At 36.7% G+C, this 21,186-nt stretch overlaps 1 protein-coding gene across 1 annotated transcript; it reads right to left on the bottom strand.

The window, feature by feature from the left end:
• Window positions 1–7,089: 7,089 nt before the first annotated feature.
• Window positions 7,090–12,801, bottom strand: LOC110699675. The gene is made up of 3 exons (XM_021877201.1): window positions 12,355–12,801; window positions 7,462–7,570; window positions 7,090–7,386 (listed from the first exon to the last, which is right to left on the bottom strand). The coding sequence occupies exons 2-3, from the start codon at window positions 7,542–7,544 to the stop codon at window positions 7,254–7,256; spliced, it is 216 nt and encodes a 71-aa protein (XP_021732893.1). The 5' UTR covers window positions 7,545–7,570; window positions 12,355–12,801; the 3' UTR covers window positions 7,090–7,253.
• Window positions 12,802–21,186: the final 8,385 nt, after the last annotated feature.

Below are 21,186 nucleotides of genomic sequence, written 5' to 3' on the forward strand. Positions count from 1 at the left end.
TCTCCACTTGTTTCACCAATGTTACCCATTCTTCAAACGTTTCATCCTTTGTGTGTAACATCATTACCCAAGTGTACCTGGAATAATCATCAACCATAACACAGACATATCTATGACCTCTTCGACTTTGTACTCTCATGGGACCACACAAGTCAATGTGTACAAGTTCGAAGGGTCTACTGGTACTCAAAACAGTTTTAGGCTTAAAAGAGATTTTGACCTGTTTCCCCCTTACACATTCAGAACAAACTTTATCAGCTTCATACTTAATGTTAGGAAGACCTACCACTAAGTCATGTGCTTTAAGTTTGTTTAGAAGTGTTAGGCTAGCATGTCCAAACCTCTTATGCCAAATCCATTGATTATTGTCAGAAACAGCTCTCAAACAGATGGACTTGTCTTGAGGGATTTTATCTAAGAAGGTGATGTAGACATCATGCTTCCTGGTTCCCTCACATACAAGTTCTCGTGTTTGTGAGTTAACTATGTGACATAGGTTGGCTTGAAACTCAACTCTATTACCTTTGTCACATAATTGAGAAATACTCAAGAGATTATGTTGCAAGCCTTCAACATAATAAACATCATTTATTGCGTTAGAAAGTGTCTTACCAACCTTACCTAAACCAGTGATGGTTCCCTTGCTGTTATCCCCAAAGGTGACACTTCCTCCATCAAAGGCCACTAGTGAAAGGAATTGATCTTTATCCCCGGACATGTGTCTTGAGCAACCACTGTCCAAATACCAATAGGTGTCTCCCTTCACTCTAGCCTGCAAGAGTAAATCAAACATTAGTTTTAGGAACCCAAACACACTTGGGTCCCTTTTCAACAACATTAACATCTTGTTGATCCTTTCTTCTCCACACATACATTACACTCTTGCTGTTCTTATTAGCACTAATTTTCTTAGCTGGACATTCATGTATCTTATGTCCATTCTTACCACAATGAAAACACACGTGCATCTCTTTAGTCATGACATACTTACCTCGCTGATATTCTTTGATCCAGGTGGTTTCTCTGGGAGACCAGTTAGTCCTGGTTCTCTGTCTAGTATAACCAAGACCAAATTTTCCTTTGTTTCCTCCTGATGAAGTCAGATGGTCCAAGGTTCTTTGTGCATTCAGTAGCTTATCCACATGTCTATGACTGTCATGCAATTCCCTTTCTTTTGTTTCAAGTGTCTTAACTAACAACTCGTTTTTCTCTTTCAAAAACTCAAAGTTACTTTTTAAAGTTGCAAGTTGTAAGTTAAGATCTAAAACCATAGGGTCATTAGACATGTCAATAACTACTGATTGCTTTTCACTTTTTAGTTGATTAAATTCAGCATGTAACTTACAGATAGTACTTTCATATTCATTAATCATACTGCTGACTTCAATGCTGGTTCCAGTAGGAGAACCAGGGGGCTGAACAGCTTTAAGTGAAGCAATTTCTTTGTGAGAATTTTCTAAGTTGAAAGCCAATGTTTCAAAGGCCTTCAACAGAGAAGTTCTATTGCAAGAATTTGCTTTACTTATGACTGTTGAAAAATCAAGGACTTCACTAGTAGTTGATAAGTCTCTGGGGAACCAGGAGATCAAATCTTCTTCACCATCACTCTGATAGTCAAGTTCAGAAGATCTTGCCCTTCCTAGTTCTACCTTGCACTTGTCCAATTCAACTTCTAGTTCAGCAACTTGATTTTTCAAGTTATGGCAAACCATCTCTAGGTGATCACAACTAGCAATAGCAATTTTACATTCATTACGTTTTTCTTTTAATTCTCTTTTGCCAGTTATATAAGTTTCACCTAATTTATAGCATTCATCCAATAAAGAATCTATACAAGCGAGCATATTTTCTCTATCATATTCATGCATATCTATTCTAATTTGTTCAAGGTTTACCTTATGTTTTTGTAGTACATCCTTCTTAGCCATCAAGCATTTCTTGAATGTACTGGTTCCCCCTCTGGTTCCCAGACCAGTGCTGTTCTCCTTGATGTTTGTGAAAGCAGTTAAGCAAACATCAGAACTAGGTGTATCTTCCTCTTCATCAGATCCTGAGTCAGATTCTCCCCACATAGATGCTATCATGGCATTCTTGAAAGCCCTCTTATCTCCAGATTGAGATTGCTTGTCCTTCCATTTTGGACAATCACGAATGATGTGTCCTTTCTCACCACACTTGAAGCAACCTGAAGGTGAGGAAGAGTTAGATTTTTTTGTATTTTTGAAATTCTTACCTTTGAAATTCCTCTTTTGATCACGAAGAGATCTTTCAAATCTTTTTGCAATCATGCTGATCTCATCTTCTTCTTCTTCTACTGTTCCCTTCAGTGCCATGCCTCTGGCTGGTTCCTTGTCAGACTTAGAGTCAATCAGCATCTCATGAGTCATAAGGGAACCAATAAGCTGTTCCAAAGACAAGGTTGACAGATCCTTTGCTTCATATACTGCTGTTACCTTAGCTGTCCATGTATCTGTTAAACTACGCAAAATTTTTCTCACAAGATCCTCATCAGAAAATTTTTTACCAAGTGATCTAAGATCATTAACAATAGTCATAAACCTACGAAAGCAATCATTGATTTTTTCATTTTTATTCATGGCAAACAATTCGTATTTAGACATGATTAAATCAATTTTAGATCGTTTTACCTCACTGGTTCCCTCAAACGCAAGTTCAAGGGTGTCCCATATCTCCTTAGCACTACTGCAACCAGAGATACGATTTGTTTCGGTCTCACCTATTGCTTGTTGTAGAATTGACATTGCCTTAGCATTTTTCTCCAGCAACTTGTAATCAGCAGTGACCAATTCGCTATCCTTCTTGGGAACCTGTTTCCCATCAGCTTCTGTCTTGAGAATGATATTAGGACCATTTTTAACTACGAGCCAGCATTCATAATCAATACCCATGATAACATTCTGGATCCTGTTCTTCCACCAAGCATAATTATTTCCATTAAACTTTGGTGTCTTGTTGTCATAACCAATTGCACTTAATTCTTGAGTACTCATTCTTAACTCCTCTAGATGTTACTCTTTCGAGAAGCTTAGGCTCTGATACCAATTGAAGGTTCAATGGGCACTCAAGAGGGGGGGGGGGTGAATTGAGTGTTAAGTAATCGTTAGCGATTTTTGCTTCTTTTCGGATTATGTGTAAGGAACCAGTTGTGCTGGTTCCCTTATGCAGCGGAATAAAACAAAGCAATAAAGAACACCACAGATTTAACGAGGTTCAGCCAACTCTGGCCTACGTCCTCCTATCCTAAGTCCTTTATTAATCTACTCCGAAAAATAAAGACAAAGAACACTCTACTGTTTCCCTACTCCGGGAACCAGTAAACCCCACACTCTACTCCGAATGTGCTCTAAACTTACCCTCGTAAGTTCCTAGTGTGTTTGAACTCACAAACACTCACCAAGTCTTCAACCCCTCTGTCAAAGACTTAATACAAGATCAAGAACTCTCTAATGATCTAACTCTCAAAAGTCAAATAGAGAAAAACGTTAAAACACTATTATGCTCTTGTATATCACTTAATAATTGAATTAGTGCTTTTAGCTCTCAAAAATAAAACTCTATTAAAATGCGTGAGAGCCGTGTCTGATTATTCAGAATAAGATGTGTTTTTATAGGTTAGTTAGCTAAACCCTAGTTACCTTAAATCATGCATATAAGATATATACGATTTATGGTAAGTATTTATCTTAATTGATTTGATCACAAGATAAAATCAATTTAAGATAAAATACTTCCTAGTTTTTAGCTAACCAAAAATATCATCTTATTCTTAGCTGCTTGGATATATTTTAAATCAATATTTTTCGGAAAATATCTTTTTATAAAATCTTTGTAAAAACGGCAGCTTGAATAATCTGTTCAGTTAACCTGGTTCCCTGGCCTGGTTCCCTGAACTGAATATGTTATGAAATTTGTTCCAAACCTTGTACCAAATTTCATAACGATATTTAATATACTAAAAGCACTTTATATACTCAATTATATAAGTTATACTACGGAGCATTTACATGAAGTTCCTAAATAACTCTTTGAGTGTAGTCTTCCTTCATGCATTCGTTAAGTCTTGAAAGCTTCCATGAATGAACTCAATTATTGACCAAAGGACCTTCCTTTAAGTTGATCGAAAATCCTTTCAAGCTTCCAGTCTTAGAAATCAACTTAGATACTGCACATTCAACAAAGTTAATGTACAATCCTAAATAAGTAACTGCCTTTCATAAAAGCAGTTTGAGAAAACAGTTTATACTGGTTTCCTACCAGTGCATAGCTCATTCATCATCTAACTGTTCCCTGTATAAAGATAAGTTAGTTCAACAAATATTTCATATAAGTAATAACTTATCTAGGGAAACAGTGTTCTATTTTAGCTGGTTTCCCCAACTGTATTGAACACTTTCAAAGACCTGTTTCCCTTAGCTGTTTGTCATCATTCAAAACTATCAATCAAAACCTAAAGGACTCAACAAAAACTACAAAAAGTATTATTATATAAATATAAGCCATATGATATCGTATGTCTAAATGTCCTACATTATCAGAACGAATTATTTGACCGTATTTAACATTCCAGTATAAATGTTATCTTAAAATTTTATCAACCATCTGGGCATCGCCCGGGCACAAAACAAATATATATATAAAGGGGAGTTTTTTCCCGAGTTTTTAGAGCGCCACGTAAGATTTTAGCTTTTAAAAAATTATTAGAGTGCCACGCATGATTAATATTTTTAAAACGCTACAATCCAATTATGCCACGTAAGATTAGTTTTTTTAAAGCGCTACGTAGGATTATAATAAAAAATACTCCATGTATGATTAATATTTCTAAAACGCTACGATAGGATTATGTCACGTAAGATTAGTTTTTTTTAAAGCGCTACATAGGAATATAATAATAAATAAAAATTTATCAGAGCGTCACATAGGAAAATGTTATATTTTAGCCAATGAAAAAAAGAATTGCAATTTATTTTAGATCTAAAATTTTATTTATTATAAAAATAAAATTAGCGTGTTTTCCGTGTGGCTGGCCATATCGTGTGGCCGGCTGAGACACACCAAAACACTGACCAAGTAACCTTGATCGTGCGAGTAACCCCTAATCGATTAAGTAACCCTTGACAAACCGAATAACCCCTGGCCAAATAATGGCCACACGGTGTGACCAGTTACATATGAAACTTTGTGAAATAAAATATTATCTTTTTATATTAGGAATTTTTATCTAAATAGGAAAAACAAAATTAATAATTCATTTTATAATAAAAAATTCAAGTAGTAAACAAGCTAATATCACAAAGTTTTATCAGATAAATATATATTTAGTAAAATATTTTGTTTGAAAAAATACAAACAAACCGTGCATCGCACGGGCTTCATCTAGTATATATATAAAGGGGAGTTTTTTCCCGAGATTTTAGAGCGCCACATAGGATTTTAATTTTTAAAAAGATATTAGAGCGGCACATAGAATTAGTATTTTTAAAACGCTACAATAGGATTATGCCACGTAAGATAAGTTTTTTTAAAGCGCTACGAAGGATTAAAAAAAAAAAAAAAAAAAAAGAACAGGCGTCATGCAGGATTAATATTTTAAAACGCTACAATATGATTATGCCACGCAAGACAAGTTTTTTTTAGTAGGATTATAATAATAAATTAAAAAATTAACAGAGTGACACATAAGATTATTTTTTTAAAAAATCATCATGAATAAAATTAAATAATTTATTTAGGTGATTAATGGAACCATTATGATAAAATTTTACAAAAATTAAATAAAAGGAGAGTTTTTCAAGATATTTTAGAGCATCACATAGAAAAATATTATATTTTAGCCAATGAAAAAAAATTGCAATTTATTTTAGATCTAAAATTATATTAATTATAATAATAAAATCAGCACATTTTCCGTATGGCTGGTCATATCGTGTGGCCAGCTCAGATATACCAAAACACTAAACGGGTAACCCCTCACTGTCCGAGTAATCACTAATCGATCGAGTAACCCTTGACCAACCGAGTAACCCCTGACCGCACGATGTGGCCAGCCACATATGAAACTTTATGAAATAAAATAAAAAATTCAAGTATTGAGCAAACAAATATCACAAAGTTTAGGAGATTAATATATTTATAGTAGAATACTAGCTTACGTCCCGTACAACCCACGATTGTTACTAACTTTTATATTGTAACAAATTGCAATGCTATTTTAATAATACTTTACGTAAATAAAGGTATACAATTATTTTTTTTGTAAAAAAAAAAAAAAAAAAGTTTAAGGTCTATAGAGTTTTATATTAAAAAAAAAAAAAAATTGAAAATTTTGATTAATACTCATGCTGTATATATATTAATACAAATATAGTACATGCATATATGTATGTTACTAAAATGAATTTTCTCTTTTAAATTGAAATCAAGTTTATTGCAAAAATAGTAAAGTGAGACAAAGAAAATATTGATAATTTTATATGAATTTTAGATAATAGTATTATTTTGATAATCAATATGTTCATTTTTTTTAATAAAATACATAAAAGATATGTAAAAATATTTCAATTGATTGTATATGGAAAGAATATGATTGTCAATCGGGAAAAAATATATTATGGGTTATAAATAGTTTTCTTAAAGTTTTTTTGCGAAAAAAAAAAAACCAAATTAATGGAAAGGAAAAATGGAGGGAAAATTTTTAACCAGTAAATGACATGTGTCATTTCTGATTTCGTTTTTAGTATAAAGCTATTGATTTCATTTGAAAAAATACAAATAAACCGTTCATCGCACGGGCTTCATCAAGTAAATCAAATAACAATAACAATAATAACAAAGAATACTCTTCTTTCAAAAAAAAATAAAAAAATAAAAAAAATAAAAAAAAAATAAAAAAAAAATAAAAAAAAAAAAAAATAATAATAATAATAATAACAAAGAGAGTGAGGGATAACTCAAGTGGTTAGATCTTCCTTCCCGGTTAGGGGATCCTTGGATTGATTCTCACTCCGCCCTTATGGCTCATTAAACAAAAAAAAAAAAATTCATTCGAAGTAAAGCAAACAACAATAGTAATAATAAAACAATCATGCAAAAATGCAATTGATTGCAATATGCCTTTATTACTTCAATATTACTGTAACAAAATAGTTTATAAGGCTATTGTATTCACATTCTAAAATTCCAGTTACAACAATTATCGGGGAAAATACTAGTCAGGTAACCATAGAACTTTATTATTTTTTTGGATAAGTACGATGATCTGGTCCAACGTCACGTGAACCAGTGTTGATATATGGTCCTCGAAAGGTTGCCTGAGGTGGTAAGGGTTTCGATGAGTCAATGACAGGCTGTTTCTTAGACGATGATCTACAGAAAGCACACCATCAATCAGTTTCCAGAGGAACTAATATAATTACAGCCATATAAAAACAATGAACTTACGCCATGTAGAAAGGAAATGTCAAACCAGCTGTGGCAAAAACAACTAATCCTGCAGCTACAATAGCATTGCGCCTTCGGGACATCAGTTTGCAGCTCTACACCAAATTATCTAAACAGAAGGAAGAAAACACTATGAAAATGGATAATGAAACATGACTAATACAGTAGCAGTCTACAAAGAAAATTAGCCTTGCACCAGTTTCAATAGGCACTAGGGATCATTGTATAAAGCAATCATACATTCATACAGATGATACAACTCTCATTTTCCTTCGTCTGACAAGGTGAAAAACAGAACAAGCGACAAGCCAATAAATCTGACAGACAATTTCCCCTCTTCACCTATGTAACATAATTCTTCCATTTCTTTGTCCCTGTAAAGACTGCAATACAGAAAGCAAATCCCAAGGAGGTACTAGACTCAGTTTGTACATAATGTCATGCCAAGAAAACCTCAGGTAAGAGTGAAATCTAGGAGGAATTTAAGATATACAAATTTCTTTTATAGTGTTCAAAAAAAAAAAAAAAAAAAAAAAAAATTCCTTTATATTCTTTTCTTCAGCAGCACTGCAACATGTATTAATCTTTTGGGTTAGATGGCATCACGTAGGTGTAAAAAGCAGCTGTACCAGTCAGTTCAATCCTCCAATTATTACTGTAATCCGGCCTTCAGGTTTTTCTCTCTTAGTCAAGGGGCAAAGACAGATTTGTTACAAGGTCTAAGTGCCCAATCCAAGCCAGTAATTATACCATAAAAGGACATATTCTCTATTACATATTTGGACTCTTTAAAACCATTCCTTAAAAATAATCAGAGTATCAGGCTTGCTTTGTCCTGTAGATACCAATCAACCTAAAATTTTCAATGTAGGTGACCTAATTGAAGCTTATATGCATCGATTTCCACAGTTAAAGAGACACTTTATGAGGAGACTTTTTCTACATGGTCAAGCTATCCTTACCAAAGATATATCCAGCATTCCAGCCCTTCTAATCCTATACTCCTATAGCTATTACAAAGACCAACCTACAAGTTCATGTAAATGTAGATTGGACACAAAATGGTATTAGAAGATAAGGGTGCTTAAAGAGAAGGAAAGCCAAAATGAAAAAGAAGAAGAAGAAGAAGAAATAAAAAAAAATAATAAAATAAAATAAAATAAAAAGGCAGGTAACTTGGTATCAGTTTTAAGGTTCCCAAATACAGCCCAAAGACACATCCTCTGAAGTAAATGGTCTAACACAAACACTAGGATACAACATTAAACTAAACTAGATCCACAAATCACAGTTAAATTAGTGAATTACTACTACAAAATAACAAACCACTTGTCCACAGACAAAGAGCACAGAAGAAAGATCAAAAGAGCAGAGAAAAGATCACAAAAGACCAAGACTGAACCTAATTTTTATTTAGCTGGATTAAGTTGTAGAGACAGCAAAGAGCAGCAAAAGCAGCCAGAGCACAGAGGAAAGCAGCCTCCAACATCACACTAGGTGCTCAGTAGAAGCTAAAAGGTGAGCGACTGAGCGCCCATGAGGAGTGGCACAGATGAAGGAGTGGGAAGAAAATTTATTTCAAGATGAAGAAGTGGTTTGTAGGGCAAATATCATTCTCTAAGGCTTCAGTACCTTTTTAGTTCGAAACATTTTGCCTCTCAAATACTTTAAAATGTGTTTCTTCACACTTCCATTCCCGCAGTCAGGCACATTCATCTTGTGGAGTGTCTTTAACTTTCCATGCATTAGAGGACGACCACTACGATAATCTGTAAATCTATCTTGGCATTCTGTAAGCCAGAGTATCAGCTCAGGATTTTCAGCAGCAAAGCAAATGAGGGGTACCTAACTACCCCACTTGGCACTGCCGCTGCATGTTCTATCACAAACCCCTTGATTACTTATCTTAGATGCATTAGATTGGCAAGCAGAAGCTCTTTTAAGCAGTAATGCTCAGTGTATGGAAAAGGACTTTGTTTCCTAGATAGCAAAAGTAAGCTTAATTTCTTCTACAATGCCCATTAATGGATTAAATGGAAGATACAATCAAACAAAATCCTGGAAAACGAATATCAGAAATATGTAGTATCAAACTAACTGTAAGAACTTCATTTTTGTACAGATTGGGTCCTTAAAAATTTACCTATTCATATCTTCAGGGAGCAAGCTCTAGAATTCTAATATTTCAAAATCTCACGTAAAGATTATACTGTAGACTCTCTCAAGACCTTTTTTATAATACAAGGCTATGTGGACCAGACAACAACTCAACTGTATAAATTCAATTTGCACCTGCCAACTGAAGTCTGAAGCCTCAGCAATCTTCCACGAAATTTAATATCTTCTATACTATACACTAATACAGCACTTTTAACTCCGCCTACGAGTATTGTTTTGTGGCATTCATGGAAGGTCTCAAGCCTGAATAAAGGAGGAGAGTTGCGATAGGTCGAGTCACATTTTATGGACATGAATCAAAATTTGGATGATATTATTTTGATTCATCAAAATTAAGAAAGAGAAACAAGGGTACCAAAGCTAAACCATATAATTACAAACTCTTATGGCTCAAAACAACAATGAGTTTCATCTCCATTTCCTATCGTTTGATTTTTACCAAAGAATAAAAAGTTGAAAATCTCCACCAATTAGAACATGCTGAACTCAATTGCACATCACTTAATAACAGTCCACATAATTCTGCTTAATCCTATTTTTACCACCATCCCAAAGATATGGTGAATGACTGGAAGGTCTAGATCCTCCACTTGATATTTAGGAGAACTTAATTGTATGTACATTGAGTATCCCATTCAAACATTTGCATCAACATAACAAGACACTTCAGATAATCCCAAGAAAACTACAACAATTAGATGCTAATTGGATGTAAATCAAATAAGCAGAAATCGGTTGAAGCTAATGCCCTATAGTAGCTAATGTAAATACAAGCTCATAGTTAAGGCTTTGATGCACACCCCAACTCAAATGTAGATTCAGGAGAAAATTCAGTTTGTCACTTGCTAATTGATATTGATCCAATGACCTCTCCTCTCTTATTATACCTTTAGAAAACACAACCCATGAAAAAATCTCCAAATTCAAAGCAGAAAGTAGGGTTCTACAAATAGTACATACCATTGTCACCAGACTGTTTAAGTCAATTCAATACCAGGACCAACTTGCGGGGCATTGAGCTTTGTGTCAAAAAGCTTATTTTCCACCATCAACCTCACCCTGGTAGCCAGGAAAAGAGAGATAGCTAAAAGGTACTGACGCTGAAGGCAGCAGCAACAGCAATAGAAATTTGAATCAGTGTATAAACTATGACTAGCTTGTGAGTGCTATGAGTCTTATGACTGTTCCCAGTCAGAAGGAACAGAACTCCTTGCAAACTTCTACCTTTTTTGTAACCTTTTCTAAGTTTTCTTCATTCTTCAGTATCTATCATGTAAATACACAGCTATAAGCATCTATAAGACAGGCAGACTGATTTAGCCCTTTACGCAACAACTGTCTAATATTGCAAATTTGATTCTATTTATCTAGGGCATGAAAAGACTTATATTTGAGAGTCAATGAGGCTAACTTTGGGGAGGGGTAACCTAAGTGTGCTAACCTCTCCATTCCAAGCAACTCTGTGATTGAGTCAACATAATGCTGGTTTGGAATCGCATCTTGATTAACTCAGCTCATATAGATCATAACTAGGTAAGCTCTATTGATCTACAAAGCATAGATTCAATCCAAAGAGAGTGTACATCAGCCCTTAATTGATCCCTTCTCTTTTAAAAAAACATATTCGCCCAATCATACTCCCATTTCCCATAATGCTAAAACATTGTTGATTTAATTCTGCTCATCAATTATGCACCTTAACATTTTTTAAAAGTCGGCTAGGATAAGTTCTGTGGGACTAAAGAGTATGCACTAGCTATAGCTTGCGATTCTGCCACTATCGGAATGTATATCGTCCTAGAAGCCAACTAGTAAAGTACTGAGCAGCAACACATTATAAAAACAAAAAAACACCTCCATTGATGAAGTACACCAAATCCATAAATAGAATTACTTGCCACACTTATTAGCCATTTCACTCATATTGATGCATCCAAAAATACTAAGCAGGCTCACAACACTATCATCTGAATGAAACCACAATATCTCAATAATGTTGCACTATGACCAGTCATTGACAGGAAATCTAATGCTACTTCTTTACTAGAGAAAAAAATTCACTAAATCGACAACACTACACGTAACTAGCCAATGTCAATGCATCCTATCCTACCCGTACATAGTGCTTTCATTTTTTTTTTTTAATTAATTCATGAGAGTACGAGACCAGCTAATCTCATTCAAAATTATCCTAGCAACAACTGATTACCTACGTACAATATTGTAAATAAAATCTTACACAATTCAAATGAATTCTAAAACCCTCCGAAAATTCGAGTTCAACTCTTACATTAACAGCACTAGCCAATCTTTCTACTTTGATCCCAATAATACATGTCAATGCCATGACCCTTACCTTCTTTCCAACAAACCCCACCAAAATCTGAGAAAAATATCCACTATCAACCAAATAAATTTACTAATTAGGGTTTCATAATTGCCAAAACTATAACCCTATTGATATTGACAAGCTCAATTTGGTAACCATACTACTCAAAATTGAATCTTGTTACCCTTTTTCATCTGGGAATGTTAAAAAAAAACAGAATCATACCTCTAATTAAAATTAATTGAAGAAGAAACCATTGAAGAAATAATTAATTGCAAATTTTGATAATTGAAGGAGAACAATTTTGATGGGCAAAATGTAGGTTAGATTAATTTTGATGGGGTGAAACATAAAATTCAAAGGGAATGATGGCAGAGAAGAGTTACCTGGATGAAGAAGAAGAAATTCACAAGAACTGCTATTGTCTGCTATTGCTTCCTACTTTTGAGTCTTCAATTTTTTGGTCTTCCTACTCACTGGATGTCATGCGTTAATGGCTAGATGAATTTTATTCCCCAGTTTATCGTCACGATAAATATAGGTGGTTTGTCGAAAGGCAAGATTGGGTAAAATCGTTAACCGGTGTGGTTTAACCTTAAAACCGCTATGAACAATGCAACTTTAAGTCATATATTTACTAAATTTCTCTCTCATCAGTAACTCCACAACCACCAAAACGTCCACCTAATTTAGCTCGCCGGCAGCCACCCCAGCTCCTCTGGTCTTCACCTCGGCGATCTAGAGCTCACTACTCGCTCTCACGAGCGTTTTCTATAAGTACTAGCTGGTATCCTACCTTGTCTACTTAGTTTGAAGGATTTTTCTTTCCTTTCTTTGTTGTTGGTTGTCCTTAGCTTGTTCTGGGATAAACATCGCCTATAAATCTCTACACAAAGTCATAAAGTCTATAATTATTTTTACTTTAATGCTTTTGCCCGTTTTTTAATTTTTAACCAAAACGTAATTCTCTCTCACGAAAAATGTGGAGCAGGACTGGATCGCCTTGGGACACCGGAGAGCCGTCATTGTCACCGGAAAGTGAGGTACTTTGCGATAAAAAATTACGAGATGCTGGCCGGCGTATGGCCTGACCGCCACCACCGTGGCTATGGCGTTTGGCCGGGAAGCCTCCACCGTGGCGATGGCGCCTGGGCGGGACGCTGCCATCATGGTAGTGGCGTCTGGCTGGAGCGCCACAGCCACGGAGGCGGCGTCTCGGCCAGGCGCCACAGCCACGGTGGTGGCGTCCAGTTCGTAATTTTTTTTTATTTAAAGTTTTTTTTTTTTTTTGGTTTTTTAACTTTGATACTAAATTGAAATTAAATATGTGTTAATAATTTTTTTAAAAAAATTATGTTTTAATTTTGTATGAATACTTTTATACATAATTATGTGTTAATTATGTGTAAATTTAGAAATTAAATGTATTATGTGTTAAATATAAAAATTAAATTTACAAATAAAAAATTTAGAAATTACTTGTTTGTTAATTTTGTGTTAAATGTACTAATTTAATCTTTATATAATTATATGTATTTAAAAATAATATGTCATTGTTGCAGGATTATGGTGGAGACGGAAATGATTATAGTGGGATTTTTGTACATGATGGTCCCTTCGAAAATGCTCAACAAGCGATTGATTGGCAAAACAGGTTGCAATTAGATCTGATTTTTGTTTAATAGTAGCAACTCATAAATCTCAACGGGATGGTAGAATGGATCGCATTTTGAGATGTGACTGTTATCGCAAAAGGGAGGAACGAAATTTCAGTACAGCGATTCAGTTTGATACAAAGGGGAAAGGTTGTGGGTGTGGTTCAGAGTAAAGGTTCGACAACACCAAAGTCGTGACAGTTGGGAAGTGAAGGGTTACTCTAAATGGGGGTATCACAACCATGAGATGATAGTATATCAAGTGGGTCATTGACAGTTAAGCGGCCTAAGTCCTGCTACAAACCTAGTTGTCAAATAAATGAGTGATGCTCAAGTGAAGCCTGCTACAATATTAACATCTGTGTTAGAGAAATTGATACTCAGAAGATACACTGTTTGAGAGAATAAGCAAGGATATTGATACTCAGAAGAACAGCATCAAGAACTCTCTCGAGGACTCTAGACGGCGACATGATATGATGTATTGCCATTTCATATTTAAGATTCTCCATGGTCGTGTGTCACATTACTGCACTACAAGAAAAGGGCCAGATTCCGACGGACATCTTCTGACGGAAACAATATTCCGTCGTCGGAAAATGTATATTCTGACGGAAATAAAATCCGTCGGAAGTTTCCGACGGAATATTCCGTCGAAACATTAATTTTCCGTTAGAACTAAAATCCGTCGAAAATTTCCGACGGAATATTCCGTCGGAAAATTAAGTATCTGACGGAATATTCTGTCAGAAATAATTAAATAATAAAAAAAAAACAAAGCCTTTAAAACCTAAAAAAAACCCTAAACAAACCTTATTTCTCTTTCTCTCTCCACGCCTCCCTTCTCTTTCTCTCTTCTCTCTTCTTTCCTCTTCCCCTCTTTCTCCTTCCTTTCCGGCGTTCTCCTTGCCTCGGCGCCACTTCTATTTCCTCTTCCCCTCTTTCTCCTTCCTCTCCTCTTCCCTGTTTCTCTTTCCTCTTCCCCTCTTTTTTTTTTCGTTTCGATTTGTTTGATTGGCAACTCAAGAAGATTTGAAGAGTTTCAATGAAAATCAAGGTTTTCATGTCAAATTCGACCATGAAAACTCTAGATTTAGAGTTTTCATGGTCGAATTTGACCTTATAAACCCAATTTCGGCGTTTTTTTTTGTCAAATTAAGGTATGTTCCTCTTTTTTTTCTTCTTCTTAATTTTGATTTTAATTAAGTTGTTGATTTTTCTGATTTTTTGGAAATATATGTTGTTGGTGAATTATGGATTTTTTTTATGTTTTTTTTTGGTGTTTTCGGTGGTTGTTTTGGGTGGTGAGGTGGGTTTCGGTGGTGGTGAGGTGGGTTTCGGTGGTGGTGAGGTGTTGTTTTGGGTGGTTTCGGTGAGGTGGGTTAAGGTGGTAGGTGGGGAGGTGGGTTTCAGTGGTGGTGAGGTGTTGTTTTGGGTGGTTTCGGCGATGGGGGCAGGTGGGGAGGTGGGTTTCGGTGGTGGTGAGGTGTTGTTTTGGGTGGTTTCGGCGATGGGGGCAGGTGGTTGGGGGTTAAAGTGGTAGGTGGGGAGGTGGGTTTGGTGAGGTGGGGAGGTGGGTTTCGGTTAGGTGATGGGTCAGGTAAGGTGGTAGGTGGTGGGTCATGTGAGGTGGTAGGTGGTTGGTCTGGTGAGGTGGGTTAAGGTGGTAAGGGGGCTGGTGGTGTGGGCTGGTGGTGGGGGTGGTGGCGGCGTTTTTTTTTATATTTTTTTTTATTGAATTTTCCGACAGAAATTTCCGTCGGAATATACCGTTTCCGACGGAAATTTCCGTCGGAATATTCCCCTTCCGACGAAATTTTCCGTCGGAATCCACTTCTACTCCGACGGAAAATTCCGTCGGAACTTTGCGACGGATTTTCGGTTAAAGTCAAAACCAGCTTCGACAGAATGTATTCCGTCGGAAAAGTGGCTTCCGACGGAATTTCCCTCGGAAAACGTCGAATTTCCTACAAAGGCTGTTCCGAGAGACAGTTTCCGACGGAAGGACGTTTTCCGACGGATTTTCCCCTGTTTCCGACGGAAAAAGTCCGTCTGAATTCAGCTGTTTTCTTGTAGTGTGGCTTGGGGTTGATTCTGAGCGAGCACAACAGGATGAAGGAATTGGGTGATGAAGTGGATATTCGGTGTGGATGTACTATATCAGTGACTCATGGACTACCTTGTGCATGCACCATTCACCGCGTAATTACCCAAGATAGGGCGTCGTTACATGTTGATCAGGTTCATCCGTTCTGGCGGACGCTCGTTATTGTAGAGCATGCTGCTCCACAGACGGTCGACCGTGAACAGGAAGAGTTGGAGCAGTTTCGTTCGATGTTTGACCTTGTTTCCTCCAGTCACCCTTCAATCATTCGTGATGCTACCCACGTACTTCATGACATGTTCAACATGTCATGCTTGGATCACGAGGAACCTAAAGGGGTCGAGCAACCTAGAGGTTGACAACCACGGCGGAACAGGAGTGCGTTTGAGTACATTCGTGGTCGTGGCCGTGGTCGTTCATCGTTATCTAGTCGTTCGTCTGGTCGTGGCCGATCTTCTTCGTCGGTGAACATGCCCGAAACCGATGCAGTACTTTACTTTACTTTTTAGAATGTTTGTTTAGTTTACTGCTAACTTGTTAATTGTGTTTATTGATATGTGCAACAGGAAGAGTGGATATTGATCAGTTTCCATATAAGGACAGGATCCCTAACATCATCATGGAATACTTGGACTGGTAGAATGATGTGGTTGCAGATGGTAACTGCGGATTTTGGGTCGTGGCTGATGTGTTTCAGATGGGTGAAGACAACTACGCTTTAGTGCGTCAGTTGATGTACAATGAAATTGCCGCAAACCGAGATTTTTATTGTCATGTGTACGACCAAGACTTGGATTTTTCTCTTCACCGTATCCGGTGGGGAGGAGGACCTTGCAGTCAAAATCATTGGTTCGACGCGCCACTTGATCTCTTTGTCGTTGCAAACATCTACAAGTGTGCAGTCATGCATTTCGGGCTTGGTTTGCATAGTCGAGCTTATTATATATCCATGTTGCACGGTTCTCCCTTGCTATTCGCATGCGACCGTCACCAGACCGATAAGAGAGTTTGCTATTGCATTTCTGGAGTCGTCATACAGACATTTCATCCGATTGGACCTGTCATCCAATTTTCCGGTGCCATCGATCATACCTCAGTGGTACACCATTCGCAGACCAAGCATAGAGGGTTGGGATGTGCTGTATCATGACCTGATGCGTCATTAGAACAACTTAGCTGCCTTTTAGTTTTTCATGCATATACCTTTTCTATGTAACCTTGTATTTGTATTGCTATTATTTTTCCATTTATTTATTTTTTGTATTCTAATTTTGACTAAATTTATATCTTGCATGCATACTAGTTAGTATTTGCGCGTTACAAACTAAAAAGATAATGTCAAATTTTACAAACAAAAATGATAATGTCAAATATTACAAACTTAAACGATAATTTCAGATTTTACAAACTACTATGATAATGTACAAAATGTTCTATAAATAAACTGTCAAAAGATCAGCAATCCCTCTTTGACGCCCGTTCCCACTACGCAATGGTCCGTTCCATATTATTAATAACAGCTCTGCCTGATGCAGTCGTCATGTTGTCCCTTTCCTGAAAGAGTCTTTGTCCCAGCTGCATCATCTTTCCCATCCACTACGCACAACAAAAAAACATGAAATTCAATAATGATATATAATAATAATAAAAAAAACACACAACAATAAATGTTTTGTGAGACATACCGCATCCACGGCAGTGGGCGGTGGCTCATCATCATCATCGGCGTCGTCGCCATGGTGAAGGTCTCTGATCAACCTCGGGTGCGAATACCGGTTGTACCATTCCATGTAGTGGTGGTCACACATGGGAGGCACCCCAATTGGCGGCCTCTGCAGCTCCGCAGTCCATAGGCGGGCAACCATCGAAAACTGCTCCCACGTGGCAATCATGCTTTCCGGCCATTAGACGACGTACTCCTTCGACGACGCAGATCGGACTGCCTTACTGGGCCATGCTGGTGGAGGAGGGACAACTTGGACAAATCCAAGCTGGCGAAGACAGCGCTGGGGCATGTACGCCTCTACGATCTCACGATACTGAATCAATCCCGTGTAGAGGGTCCTGGGTACCCTATTACTATGGTTCTGGCCGAAAGGCATCCAGTTCACCTGCACATTTTTCCAAATTAGTAAGATTCATATAATAAATGCATCACAATATAAAATTAGAAATAATTTATACACTTTACCTCTAAGGGGGACATCCTGTCAAGCAATAACCGTATCGATCGGAGGTGGTCAATGGACTTCTTCTCGAACAGTGGACTCCACTCACAGGCACGTGACATCCTATCACCAATAGGAACCGGGTCGCGGTGTGGTTGAAATACAGGAAAATACTCGTATATCAAGGTTTTTAATAAAGTCAGTCATCCAGTGATACCTGTTGCGTCAGCCCGACTCGAGAATCCTAATTGGCGATACAGATACGCCAACGTAACCGACCCCCAAGAAAACTGGCCTACTTAGTCGAGCTCACAAGCGTCAACTATGTCACGTGGCTTGAGCTTATTTTCGCTCTTATTCGGAAACAAGGTACACCCGAGGAGAAGAAAAACATATGCAGCCAGTTGTGTGTCATGCGTCCTACGTGCAGTGGGGTGCAAACAACAAACAACAAAAAATAGAAATAACTTACCAAAAAAAATATCAAATAAACAAAAAAATAGTAACAAATTGACATAAAAAAATTACAAAAAACTGAAAGAAAAATATAAACAAAAAAAATACAGACAAATGGAAAAAAATACAAAAAATTAAAAAATAAATATAAACATAACAAAATTAATTAAAAATTAATAAAAAAATACAACAGAATTAAAAAAATATATAAAATTAAACAAATAAATATACAAATAATTGAAAAAAAAAATATAAACATAAACCAAAAAAATAATCTGAAAAAAAAAATATAAACATAAAAAAAAAATTGAAAAATAAATATAAACATAACAAAAAAATATTAAAAAAAATCTGAAAAAAAAAAATTAAAAAAAAATTAGAAAAAAGGGAAAAAAAATATTAACATTAAAATTAAAAAAAAAAAGTAGTCGACGTCCCAGTCAGACGCCAGCCCCACGGCGGCAAGGGCAGGACGCCAAGGCCACGGCGGCGGCACCCCCGCAAGACTACCACCGCGGCTTTGGCGTCCCGCCCAGCCGCTGCTGCCTTGGGGCTGGCGTTTGGCTGGGATGCCAGATCCACGATAATGGCGTCCTGCTTGGTGGCCGTCGCCGTAGGTTTGGCGTCCCAGCCAGACACCCTACCGCTTCGAGGTTTCTTTTTTTTTTACTTTTCAATTAAAAATTACCTTGCCACTGTGCAACCGCCTTTCCTCCGCCTCCGCTGCCGCCAATTCCTTGTCTTGCCGCCTCGACATTGTAGTTTGAATTTTTTTATTTTAGAGAGAGGTGATGAGAGAGTAGAGAGTAGAGAGAAGATGAGAGTGTGTGGGAGTTTTTTTTTTTTACATATAAGGGCAAAAGTGTCAATTCACCTAAAATTTATGGGCTTTATGTAGAGATTTGTAGGCGATGTTTAGCAATCCACAAATTTTCTTGGGGTTGTAAGTTTTTTTGAACTTTAGGAGGTGTTTGGTTGAACTTCTTGGAATGGATTTAGAATCCATTTCATGTTTTATTTGTTTGGTTGGGCTATTTTAGTATGGAGTCTCATACATGGGGGATTCTAACTCCACTCCATTCCCTTTGAATTTCATACCCACCTCCCCCTAAGGATTCATAATCCATACTATTAATTAAGTATGAGAATTCATTATATGATTAAACCAAACAACTTTAGATTGGTATGGGATATACAATCCATACCACCCAAGTATTAGAATTCATACCAATCCATTCCAACTTAGTGAACCAAACGACCCCTTAGAGTAATTATGGACCTTGCGGGTCTTCAAGCTGCGTTAATTGGTTTTCATCTAGATGATGATGGGGTGGGAGAGGAGATTGCTGATATTTTGAACTTTATGGTGCAATTTAGGGAACCTGACGATATCTTGCAAATGTGTGTAAATATGAAAGAAGAGGGTAACCTTTTGTTTAAGAAAAATTTGTATGATGAAGCCTTGTCTAATTATGATAAAGCTACGAAACTCTTGTGTTTTGCTTTAATTGACAATGAAGAGCAAAGTTCTAGCTTATGTGATCTTGCCATTAGTCTCAACCTCAATCTTGCTCTGTGTGCTATCAAGCTTAATCTATTTGCTCAAGGAAGGGAGTTATGCTCAATTGTGTTGAATTTTAATCCTGCAAATGTGAAAGCTTTATATAGAAGAGCATTGTGCTCAAAGGGGATGAATAATCTACGGGAGGCAAAGAAAGATCTAACTTGTGCCGCCGAATATGAGCCTCAAAATGTTGATGTTGTGCGTGAATTGAACATTATAACCAAAGTGATAGACCTGGAACCAAAAGGGAAGAGTAACTCTAGACTACCACAAATCCTAGAAGATAGGAAAGAAAAACGGGTAAAGTCTTCCGTAGAGTTGGTTTCTTCGTCTAATCATGGCTCGGTAGCTGAAGATTTCAACGCTCCAATAGGTCTTGGAGCTGGTTTACTTTCCCCCATGAAGTTTAATCAAAAGGCTTTCCAAGTCGAGAACGTATCAAACATGGATAATGTAAGAGATCAGTGCGACATTAGGAGTGGGTCTAAGAGTTGTATTTCGGAGGATGTGGATATGACTCCCCATGTTCACGAGGAGGATGTGACAAGTGTCCGCTTTTGTAATAAGACTGGGGATCCCTCAAATGGATCCTTTGTAAAAAATGCAAATGATTCTTTGAGTACGGCCTGAGTGCCGATCATGCGGAGCCCAAATATCGATTTTGAAACCGAAATAGGAGGCAGGGTTCCTTTTTATCGATCTCCAAAAAGGATTACAATATGAAGGCTCAAGGAAAACCTATCCATTACTATGATGTGAGGTCGGGTTGTTACCTGGTTGTGAAGGCAGTGAACCACCCAAAAGAGAAGCCTACAAGCAGTTTTAGTGTAAGCCTGGAAGAATGCAAGAGAGATCAAGATGGATATGAGTTACATGATGGGGTGTGTTTGAAGGAGGAGGATTATTGTTCGGAAGTAGGTTCAACCGTAACCTCAGGAGTTGATAGCTCGAGTGCAGGGCCGTCTTAAACATTTTAGGGGCCCTATGCTATTTTCAAAACTTTATAGTGTACATTTCGTAGCTATTTCTTTTTTTACACAACAGCTAAACACCATAAACCGTTAGCTATTTTTTTAAGTCACAAATAATATTTGAAGTACTCTACTTCATACGAATATTAGATAAGACACTTTTACATTATTTAAGAAAATAGGTAGTTCACTTTTAAAATGACATAGATATAGACAATATGAAATATATCATGTATAGGTAATTATTTATAAAAAAATAATAAGCTTAAAAAAAAAAACTAAGCATAATAAATACTTATA

Source organism: Chenopodium quinoa, unplaced genomic scaffold, assembly GCF_001683475.1.
Source record: "Chenopodium quinoa cultivar QQ74 unplaced genomic scaffold, ASM168347v1, whole genome shotgun sequence".
NCBI classification, from domain to species: Eukaryota; Viridiplantae; Streptophyta; class Magnoliopsida; order Caryophyllales; family Amaranthaceae; genus Chenopodium; species Chenopodium quinoa.

Bases quoted from the DNA above. Each gene is read 5' to 3' on its own strand.
- LOC110699675 (XM_021877201.1), bottom strand. From the start codon at position 7,544: ATGTCCCGAAGGCGCAATGCTATTGTAGCTGCAGGATTAGTTGTTTTT. The intron at 7,387-7,461 runs GTAAGTTCATTG...TGCTTTCTGTAG, and splicing joins ACATTTCCTTTCTACATGGC to ATCATCGTCTAAGAAACAGC.